The 12347-nt window shown below is 36.1% G+C and overlaps 1 protein-coding gene across 1 annotated transcript; it reads right to left on the bottom strand.

Annotated features, from left to right (window-relative positions):
- Positions 1–1842: 1842 nt before the first annotated feature.
- LOC139975548 (uncharacterized) lies at positions 1843–5782 on the bottom strand. Its single transcript, XM_071983559.1, has 2 exons — positions 4716–5782; positions 1843–3486 (listed from the first exon to the last, which is right to left on the bottom strand). The coding sequence occupies exon 2, from the start codon at positions 3170–3172 to the stop codon at positions 1889–1891; it is 1284 nt and encodes a 427-aa protein (XP_071839660.1). The 5' UTR covers positions 3173–3486; positions 4716–5782; the 3' UTR covers positions 1843–1888.
- Positions 5783–12347: the final 6565 nt, after the last annotated feature.

Consider the following 12347-nt stretch of genomic DNA (forward strand, 5'->3'; position numbering starts at 1 on the left):
ATCATAGACTCCGTGCTCGTATGAATTTTTAGTAGCTTTTTGATCCTCAAATCAAGTTTTCAACTTCAATCTTGGCCTTGCTCTAAATGACGAGTTGACAATAATGTACATTATTTACTTGACATAAACTTTCTTTCAGTTTAAACTTCCTGGTAAAAATGTCCTTCAGTTTTCGTGTTTATTTTTAAATTTGAAACGACTCAAGCAAACACTTCACAGAATGGTCTGGGCAAGAGTTGTACTTGCTTTAATGTAGCATTGCTAAATTAGTTTCAGGAAACGCTTTTCACGATAAAATAATCGAAACTGAAAATTTACATACTTTAAAGGCCTACGTGTAATCAGAACATAATAGTTGTTGTTGTTGCTATGTGATTTACTTTCCACGAAAAGATGACATCAGACAAACTGTTAGACATGACATGTCATAGTTCATGGAATAACTATTTCTGTGTTGAGAGTATTCATCATTCAGGGATAATCTCAACAACCAATGCACAAATTTTGTTATTAGCATAATCGGAACAGGGAGGAGTTGAACAAAGAAGAGATTAATGATCACCTTACTTTATACAGTGGATATACTTATTTCTATCATAAACGTTAAGAAAAATCATGCGAGGATTGGAAATCAAGTCTTGACTCATGTACTACTGTTAATAAATGCACAAATTATTGGAGATATTATATATAGCGATCATGTTTGTGATGGCGAGAGTAAACTACATTAGTACGTCGAGTATAAAAGCATGCATACCCTAAGTTATCCACATGTCATCTAAACACTCCCATTGTCGAGATTTTCTTTCGATTTAATTTTGCAACAAACGACAGGGTCGCTTCACAGTATTACCTGATTAGGTGTTCAACGCTCATTAGTGTGTAAAGCTTATTATCTGATGTTAGCAGGAAATGCTTTTCCATGACAAAAAAAAAACGACGATGTGTTAATCTATATCGCACTACATGTACCAACGTCATATCAGTTGTAAAGTGTATTACATGATTTCCCTACACGTACTGTGTAACAAAGCCAGCATGTTAATATATATATACTATCAATAATATTCTATTTGTTTGTAGCAGCCAAGTCATATATTGCAATTCATTACTATATACTATGTATCATTCGTGGTAGTGTTCCCAACAAATGTGACCAAGGGGAATTAATTCGTTGTCGTCATGTGCGCTAATCAGTCAATTTTGAGACTGTGGGTCTTACAAAAGGTCATTTAAAATGGAGGAAAACGTCATGTAGTTGAATCAGCTACACACTGGCTTTCCGCACGGAGCATGATGGCGCTAACAAACGGACAATAGTACCCAGAGTTAATCCCAGCAATGGTCACTCCCGCAGTATAAATTGCAGATATGTTAATCTAATACCTTTCAGGGCAACTCGTTCACATATTGAATTTAAGTATAGGAATGCTACGGCTTCCATTCCAATTTTATTCCTATCATGGATAAACTTTCCCCTTTTCTAAAATAGGTTACATAAATTTCTTTATTAAAGTATGCAATGCAGAGACACCGACAGACAGTCTTCCCGCGTACACACCAATTGATTAATTTTGGAACCAAACGCTTTGTTAAACATTATGTTACATCAGTTTAAGGGCTCTCGAATCATAATGCTGAATTTATAAGTAATATTATATCGATTGACGCCCGTTTCAGCTTCCTTAACATAAATACTGCATAGAAGGGACGGATGTATTCAGACTCATACCACCAAAGTGACATGGTTTTTAATGATATATGATACAAAAGTATACCTTCAGTGATTGACTGTTTTCGAGTGTAACATCACAATTACACAAAAGCACCGTAGCGAATAAAATGCAAACATTAAATATGAAGAATTGTTTTTGAGAGTAAAGAATATTCATTTGACAATATCATACTGTTCATCGTCTTGTAAAGGTTCGCAGGGAGAGAGATAACCACCACTGTCATATGTAAATGAAGATGAATTGATGTTCACATAGTTCTCTGTGGGAAGAATTCCCGGTAAAACATCTACGGAAGCATCATCCATTTGAATTAAGTCCTTGTTTTTTCGAATATTTGTCACATAAACGCGACTGAGAAGAAACACAACAACAACACAAACAACAACAATGGTGATGATCACCAAGGTCAAATATATTGCTAGATTGGTTACTAGGACAGACAGTGGTGAATATGATAAATGTGCTGTTGTTGTGATGACTCTATCTCCATAGTAACCAACACATTGTATGTCAACTGAGTAGACGCCACTTCCGGTATCAAATACATTGAGTTCAATGGATGCATCGCTTTCCTTAATATCATATTTCCAATGAGTTGGGATTTTAGTCCAGGATAGTTTAACTTCACTCACATTACTGCTACAACTAAATACTGCATTTCTAATATCACTTAAGTCGATAGATGGAGGTGTCGCTGTGACAGAGAACAAAGGGAGAAACAGAATAGGTCCGAAGGAGCAAGATCCTTGGTAACTCTGATAAGGTGCTGGTAATTGTTGAGAGACATTGCAGACAAATACACTATTGTTAAATGATGAGTTGAAGTACGATGAGAATGATAGAGTCTTAAAGGGGTGCGGGTGAGAGGATGCTGTCCTGGTTGAGATGTTAGTGACAAATTCATCTCCATATCTGATGTAAGTTGACATCATCACTGGTGGGTCTCCTTCCTCTGAAGTACAATTCATCTCGATGTCACTCTGTACCGAATCCTCAAATATAAATGGAGATCCATATGACGATGAACACACAGGCTTACCATCATCAATCGGATTAAAACCCACGATCTTGGCACTTAGCTGCTTTGGGTTCAGACATATGAAGGTCCTGCCATTTATTTCAGTCGTAAAATTCTTGATCTTAAACAAAGTAGTCGTTTCATTAATCACTTGAAACTGATACGTGTTTGAGAATTCCTGTTGTAATGTTGAATTTTTCACTATTTTATTAGCAGTGTTATCAGTGCTAAAGACTTCAATCCCTTTGTTTGTTCCCTGTACACAGTACAAGCCTACAATACTTCCAAAAGGGAAGCCGATAGCAGCATTTCCCGTTTCAAATGTTTTAAACTCTCCATATTTGATCTCCTCTTGAGATGAATTAATGACAAATAAAGCAATGATGACACTAAGTTTGAAAGCTACATTCATTTCCATTTCTTTTACAAGGTAAATGGAAGATCGGCAAGCAAAGGAAACAATAGTCACTTATTTGATCCCCTTCAATCTCACTGAGTCTTCTTTGTGAGATTTAATTCACTACTCATTTAAGAGTGCTTACTGGTTTATCGCACAATATAAATGTAGCTGTTACACAAAGATAATGAATGATAAAAATTGATTTCTCAAACCAGCGACATCTATGATTTTTTTAAAGTTGTATTGAAGTGTTTGATGTCTTTCTCGTATAGTTTACTCTGGAGGATGCACTCCAACCTTCAGTTTTTCTTCAACATCCAGTAAGGATAAAACTAAAGTAAAGGAAAGATAAATAAGTTAACAGTTGCACTGCGATGATAATAATGAACTTTTAAGTGTCGTTTGTGTTGGATAAAGCAATCTTTTCAAAACTTTTTTTCTGGCTGTAAACCTTTTTTAATAGATACGTAAAGTGTAAAGCAAGTGAAGACGTTAATCCTAAGCAGGAATTTCAATGTTGGTTTTTGTCATCATTTGAACTGTTTATGAGGTCATATATATCTCTATTGCTGTTAGTTGAAGTTCACTTTGCTAAAGTGGCCGTTCATATTGGGTACATCATAAGGTTAAAATTATAAGCAGGTGCGTAGAGTATGGGGGGAGGGGGCTTAGACAGACCTGTCAACCTGTTTGACCCCAAAATAGGGAGAATAACATTTTTCAGGGCCAAAAAATAGGGAGACTAAGGAGAAAATAGGGAGCTTGGTAATTTTCAATTGAAATGATATAAATACTCCTAAATAAGTATAGTCTACTTATGCAATACAGTGAGAGAATCATACAATCAGTGTTTCTTGTTGTAGTTTACAACAGCTCGCTTCGCTTTCTACAGGGTTTCTTTAGTAGGCTTCCATTTGAAAAAGGGAACAGTGGAATCTGGGTACTGTGACTTCATGCCTAGTATGCTAGATAGTCCCATCAAGCTTGAGACTTGACCGACTGTCTGTCTTGTTCTTGCGAACTACACTACTTAGACTTTCCTGTTCAGCGTTACTGTGGGAATTACTAAGAATAGGACTAATTGTTGGCTATTTTCAGAAATGTCGCAAGTGATGAAACATTAACAAACCGGGAGAATAGAATATGAAACCGGGAGGCCGGGAGATTCGGGTAAAAACCGGGGGTCTCCCGGTAAAACCGGGAGAGTTGACGGGTCTGCTTAGAGGCAGTGTCGGACACATAAACCCTCTGAAAAGGTGTGCCTACTGAGGACGGAATCATTGTCCTTTCAGTTATCAACTTATCTTTCGCTGATAAATGAATACACTCGGATTCTCTCGATCTTGAAGATTTGACAGAGACATGATTCAAATTACTGGCCTATTCCGAAATGGTAGAGTAGTCACACAGCATAATAATGCACGATTCCATAAAGAAACGGTTCTTATTATAACAGTATCAAACAGTTTTAAATTTTCCTTAATTTAATATAGGTCGCATTGGTATTGCACATGCAACAAAATATCGATAAACAGTGAATCATTTTACGACAAATACTTACATAGTGTTACCACAAACACTCAGTCCGTGACGACATACTTTAGATAAATCAATGATATACCAATTCGTCCAATGAGAAAACTTCTTGTGTGAAAACACTGTGTAACTATGAAGACTGGCTTATATAGCTCAGTCGCCATTATCAATTTTCGAACATATATAAGCAATATGGAAGCTTGTAGGGAACATGAAGTAGTGTTCTACGGAAGCGTTCAAAGGACATCCACATTGAGAGCTTATACACATTGCATCTGAAAAAGACCGTTTGCACACTACTTCCTGTAAAAACGTTACAAAAATGAAAATAAATTTCTATACTGGCAAAGCAGTAAAATTGTCATTTACACACATGATTCCAAGTACTAGTTCGCAAAACTATAGTTTTTTTTTGAAAGATTTTGTGCCGTTTTGCAGAGTTAGTACATCTGTTCATGACGGTAATGTTCAGAAAATTGAAATTTGGTAATATGATGTCCGTTCCACTCTTAGGTAGATTTCTATTAACTAATTATACTTTTAAGGTCACAATCACATGCAAATAATTTCCGTGATTAGTCGCATAATTTTGTCGTGCGACCTGTAGGACCGTCGTCGGACTACCAATCGGGAAATCGAACTTCCAACTTCCCAGTCGAGAAAAACAATTTCGCAACTATCATGTCCGACTGAAGGTCTAGCTACGAATTTTCAGTAGGATCACACAGAAAATGACTAATGTCCATTAATATATCTCCTACTTTTCGAAGGTTCAATTGATTTACGTTGTATTTAGTTAGGTATTTTGTATCCAGCTATGTAAATCTGGAAGTGTTACAAGATGCATTGGCGTGCATATAGAGAGGTTGGCGGGGTATGTAGGGGGAGGAAGAAATGATTCAGTAGGAGGATTTTTTATTTGGACCACTATTACGGCTGTAGGCTACCCCGCCCCACCCCTCTCGTTTTCTACTATATACCTAAGTATTTATTACCAAAACCTTGCGTTTAGTGCTACATCAATAGACCTAACTGATGGCCTAAAAATACGTAACAGAATGCATCATTTGACGTCTAATTTATTCCGGTGATATCCCACAACTCAAGAAACACATGAGATTACCACAGGACAATGCTCCATCCATTATTAATCATCCCTTCGTCTCTAGCCCTCCCATTATAAGGTTTAGGCTCACACATTTTGAATTTATCGTTATTGATTAACACGACCTTCCGTTTGAGCTGCATATAGAAACTTATAACTTATAACCTTAATGTGCCTCAAAATGCACCATTTAGTGTCTCATTTGTGTCCGAGGAAGACCCAAAGACACCAAGGTTGTTGACTTCAATGACCCACATCAGCACTCCTTCCTTTATATAATACTTCATTCACATCTGGCCCTGCCATAAAGGTTCATGTAACTATCTTAACCAGACTGGAAATTTAAGGGAGTCATTTATTAGCACAAGCTTGCGTTTAGAACAAATGTTATGCATGTTACGAGATCATGATTACTGACTCAAAATCGCCACCCAAACTGTCTTGGCTAAAAACTGCTGTTTATGATGGCGCTCTTTTGTAAAAGTTTTCAATAATGGTTCGCTAGAATCAATGTATACATTAATATAATATAAATGACCGTGGCCAAATGGTCATTTTGTAGATGATCTGATAGTACAAACATGGTAGTTATTTGATCTTGTTTTGTTCATTGGAAAGCAGAATGGTACATAATTAATATACATGGACTTAAAGAGAATAAGGACAGGTATTCTAAATTATCTTTATGTAGTATGTGAAACAGCCTTACTATGAATCATACATTCAAGTTGTCAAGTTGATAGAAAATGTCACTTGAAAATGTATTATTAATGGCTGTAATGTTATTATATGATGTCCAACTAAACTACTTTTTTTAGCTCTTGAATACCATATTACTGTATCACATAACATATGTATACATGTAGACTCCTGCCTCTTGCAACCATGTCTTCCGCGCGGTAACTTCAAATACATTTCTGTAAGACTATATAAGTGTCTTGTCTTTATTTGAACTTTCCCGATTCTCATTCTTCGTCAGTAACATAACAATGCCCAATGTCTTCAGTGTGTACAGTATGTTGTTTGTTTAAGCCTCAATTTGGTTGCAGTCGTCTCGTCAGTAGAAGAAAATAAAATGCCCATTTAAACTGCTGATTTAACAGTATGGCCTATTCGCTTTAGTTCAACGAAAAATAACAGCGAACACAGTCCACTAACTGAATAACAGTGTAACATATGTCTAGATTTTGTTGGCTAGTGCGGCGTTAGCAAGGGGTGGAAGATGGGGTGGGGCACTGTTTTACAGAGAGAGCATTCATATAAGAATGACTTATGTTGTGAAGGTTCTAGCAAATCACATCGGACGAGAATCACGAGATCTTCAAATTCGTATCGGATTGCTATATATGTGTTACTTGCTTGGTCGCAACGCTAACTTCAGGTTCAGAGGTACGTGCATCAAGTAATATGTGCAGCATATAGACATATCGTAAGAGTGCTAGCTTACATGCTACATGTCATGCAATAAAGGTAGTAATGGTTCAACATAAGGAGCCACTGTTGATGCAACATAGGCGTGTTAATTAAATATCTATTAATACCCTGGGGCAATTTATGATATTGACGTTGTTTTGTTATCTTGTGGCATGAGGATTATAGTACAACAGTAGCTCTTACGCTTGTCGCAGGTATTTAATAGAAGACGGCACTGATAACAGAGGACCTATTTTAGATTCGCGAAACAAATAAGTGCACAACTTTCACTATTGACATGTCAGCTGATATATTGATTTCGCTAAGCAGGACCTATTAAATTTGGCATGAATAATATTTTCCAAGCAAAGAAAACGCATGTCGAAATAACCGAGACTTTGTCTGTCTTGTTCTCTATAGTTCCCCCTTCTCAATGACATATCACTTGCAATGTGTATTACGTGATTTCCCATCACGAATGCCACCGTGCATGCAAACTGTGATGTAATGATCAATAATTATATTTTATTATTGTGCAAAAGCCACTGTGCAGCACCCCCAACCAAATATTTTTATGACAATTCGGTCAATATGCACCAGGCTACTGAAAGAAAAATAAATTGCAATGTGTCTTTTAATGGCTAATCTTATATCATTATTTTCATGATTATTGTAACGACTTGCCCAAAAATGATAACCAATATGGAAGGGTAATAACACGGCAAATGATTGTATGTAATTGGCATGCGATGTAATAACCGATGCATGTCTACATGATATTCACATTAACACGTTGTACGCGCGCCGAGCGTATTTCAATATGGTAATATTTTTGGGTTAAGTCGTTACAGCCCCCAAATCAAATTGGGCTCCTATATGTGGCGACCGTGCGGAATTATGGAACTATTAAACTGGTGATGTTAAATCGACTGACGGAATCATGATACCACATGCAACATTTTCATTTCGAGTTAACCCACGTTATTCTATTGGCTGAGGTGTTTACGTATCGTTTCATACTCTAGCAAAAGACGATTTAGTCTTGTCAAATATGTTAAAACGAAGAGAACAAAAACAAAGCTAAGTGCAAATATGTATTATTGAATGCAATATAAACTTTAGTAGCGTTTGATCTCAAAAGTTTTCGACTCCAGTCTTGGCCTCGCTCTAAATGCAGAGTTGACAATAATATTCATTATTGACTTGACATGACATTTCTTTCAGTTCAAACTTCCTGCTCAAAATGTCAGTCTTTCAGTTTTAATGTTTATTTTACAATTTTTCACGACCCAAGCAAACACTACAAATAATGGTCTGAGCAAGAGTTGTACTATAGAGAGCAAATAGAAAGCTTGATTACAGTGAATCTTTCTCCATAGTTTAGTTTTGTCTAATTCAATGCATCATACACTTATTGCGAATATGAATTATCGAACGCATTAAGTTTAGTAGCGTTTGATCTCAAAAATTTTCAACTTCAATCTTAGCCTCGCTCTAAATGCAGAGTTGACAATAATGTACATTATTGACTTGACATGACATTTCTTTCAGTTCAAACTTCCTGCTCAAAATGTCAGTCTTTCAGTTTTAATGTTTATTTTACAATTTAGTGCAAATAGAAAGCTTGATTACAGTGAATCTGTCTCCATAGTTTAGATTTGTCTAAATCAATGCATCATACACTTAGTGCAAACATGAATTATAGAACGCATTATATATTTTAGTAGCGTTTGATCTCAAAACGTTTTCAACTACAATCTTAGCTTCGCTCTAAAATGCAGAGTTGACAATAATGAAGACATTTTTTACTTATATATGACATGACAGGGACTTATACATGACATGACATTTCTTTTAGTTCAAACTTCCTGATCAAAATGTGTTTCAGTTTTAATGTTTATTTTACTGTTAATTTGTCACGAATCAAGCAAACGCTTCAAGAAATGGTCTGGGCAAGAGTTGTACCTGCATTGCTCAATTAGTTCAGGAAATGCTTTTCACGATAAAATAATCGAAACTGAAAATTTACATACTTTAAGCGCGTTCTGTATCCTCATAAAGCCTACGTGTAATGAGAACATATGTTGCTCTATGATTTACTTTCCATTAAAAGATGACTACAGACAGACTACATGACATGTCATAGTTCATGGAATAACTATTTCTGTGTTGAGGACTTGAGAGTATTCATCATCCAGGGACAATCTCAACAACAAATTTCGTTATTAGCATATTAATCAGAAAAGGGAGAAGTTGAACAAAGAAGATATTAATGATCACCTTACTTTATACAGTGGATATACTTATTTTTTATCATCAACGTAAATTAATATCATGCATACATGCAAAAAACGACGCAGTGTTCATCTATATTGCAACACATGTACCACGTCATATCAGTGTAAAGTATATTACATGATTTCCCTTCACGTACTGTGTAACAAAGTCAGTACGTTAACATATAATATAGATAATACTTTATTTGTGTGTAGTAGCCAAGTCATATATTGCAATTCATTACTATATAATATATACTATGTATCATTCAGTATGACAGTCGGCCGTGCAAGGTAGTTCGCATTTGCTTAGTCCCAACAAATGCGACCAAGGGGAGATTAATTCGTTGTCGTCATGTGCGTCAATCAGTCATTCTGTGTGTGGAGGTCAGTTGTGAGACTATGGGGTCTTACAATAGGTCACTTAAAATGGAGGGAAAACGTCATGTAGTAGAATTATGCCACACAGGCTCTCCTCACCGAGCATGGTGGCGCTAACAAACGGACTAATGACCAGAGTTAATCACAGCATTGGTCACTCCCTGCAGTAGAAATTGCAGATGTGTTATATGTTACCTTCAGGACAACTCGTCCACATATTAGAATTTAAGTATAGAAATGCAACTGATTCCATTCCAATTTTATGCCTCGATTACAGTTTTCACTTTTTCTGTGTATAATAGGTGACATGAATTTCTTTAAAGTATGCACCAATGCTTTGTTAAACACATGTTACCTTAGTTTAAGTGCGCTCGAATCGTTTGCTGTATTTATACATATTATACTATTGTAAAACGCCCGTTTAGCTTCCTAACACAAATATCGCGTTGAAGGAACGGATGTATTCTGACTTATACCACCAAAGTGGAATGTATTTTGAGTTGATGATAAATGATACAAACGTACACCTTCAGCAATTGACTTCTGGGTTAACGATAACTTGACAAATAGTACTATGAGTACAGTATTCCTAATAATTACACACAGACAAAATATGTAACGAATCAAATACAAACATTAAAGATGAAGAATTGTTTTTGAGAGTAAATAATACTCATTTAATAACATCATAATACTGTTCATCGTCTTGTAAAGGTTCACAGGGAGAGAGATAACCACCACTGTCATATGTAACTGAAGATGAATTTAAGTTCACATATTTCTCTGTGGAAAGAATTCCCGGTAAAACGGAAGCATCATCCATTTGAATTGTATCCTTGTTTTTTCGAATTTTTATCACATAAACGCGACTGAGAAGAAACACAACAGCAACACAAGTAACAACAATGATGATGATGATCACCAAGGTCAAATATATTGCTAGATTGTTTACTTGGAAAGACAGTGGTGAATATGATATATGTGCTGTTGATGCGATGACTCTATCTCCATAGTAACCAACACATTGTATGTCAACTGAGTAGACGTCACTTCCAGTATCCGTTACATTAAGTTCAATATATGTATTGCCTTCATTTATATCATATATCCAGTGACTAGGGATGTTAGTCCAGGTCAGGTTAACTTCACTCACATTACTGGTACACATAATAATATGTTTCTTCACCTTACGGAAAATGGTTTCTGATGGAGTCACCGCAACAGAGAACAAAGGCAGAAACAGAATAGGTCCGAAGAAGCACGATCTTTGATAACTCTGATAAGGTGCTGGTAATTGTTGAGAGACATTGCAGACAAAGACACTATTGTTAAATGATGAGTTGAAGTACGATGAGAATGATAGAGTCTTAAAGGGGTGTGGGTAGGAGGATACTGTCCTGGTTGAGATGCTAGTGACGTCATTGATTTCATCTCCATCTCTGATGTAAGTTGACATCATCAGTGGTGGGTCTCCTTCCTCTGAAGTACAATTCATCTCGATGTTACTTTGTACCGAATCCTCAAATATGAATCGAGATGGATATGATGACGTACACATAGGATTAGCATTATCATTTAGCCTATGAAAGCCCAAGATAGTGGCAAATAATTGTAGGTCGCTTTGTAGGTCGCTCAGACATGCAAAAACTGTGTCATTTAACTGACGGGTTAGGTTATTTATTGTAAACAGAGAAGTCGTTGAATTAATCACTTCAAACTGATAAGTGTCTGAGAACCTATTCAGTAAAACCGAATTTTCAACTATGTTGATAGTACCTTTATCGTAGATTTTGATGTCTGTCCAGTTGCTTGTCTTCTGCACACAGTAAATCTCTATCTTACTACCGAAAGGGAATTGTTGTACGGGATCATCTATTATCTTTCGAAATTGTGCATATTTTATCTCCGCTTGAGAAGAATAAGCAATCAAGAAAACAAAGATCAGCAAAATGTCAAAAATAACCTTTATTGCCATTTTAAAGCTGTATTTTTCTACCTTCACATAAATGGGCCAATGTCTTTTAGCAATGTCCGCTTACAACTTTAATAACCTATTTATAATCAGCTATTTAGCTGCAATCAAAAGACGTGATAGCTAGAATGAGTCTTTAATGGTTATTCTGATGCACTAAATAAAATGTTATTAAGTTTAATACTAGTCTGACCCTTTATGAATGAAAATTGCAGCACATATTTCTCGCAGAGCGGTGGTATAGTACACTGTTAATGCGCTATTAAGTACGTATATATTTGTACACATAATATTATTATGAACAATCCTTTGTCGATACGCCATGTAAATATTGATGTATCCTTGGTCCAATAAAAACAAGAAACAAATCATATGCGTGGCAGTCTCAAGCACTGAATCCCAGAAGAAACAGCAGTAATGTGCTAGTAAAATCCCTGATCCCTCCGTTCAACACACAAATATTGTGTACTGGATTCATACATCACCACTGGCTTTACGACGTACTCACTG

The sequence above is a fragment of the Apostichopus japonicus genome, chromosome 11 (genome assembly GCF_037975245.1).
Source record: "Apostichopus japonicus isolate 1M-3 chromosome 11, ASM3797524v1, whole genome shotgun sequence".
In the NCBI taxonomy this organism is placed as follows: Eukaryota; Metazoa; Echinodermata; class Holothuroidea; order Aspidochirotida; family Stichopodidae; genus Apostichopus; species Apostichopus japonicus.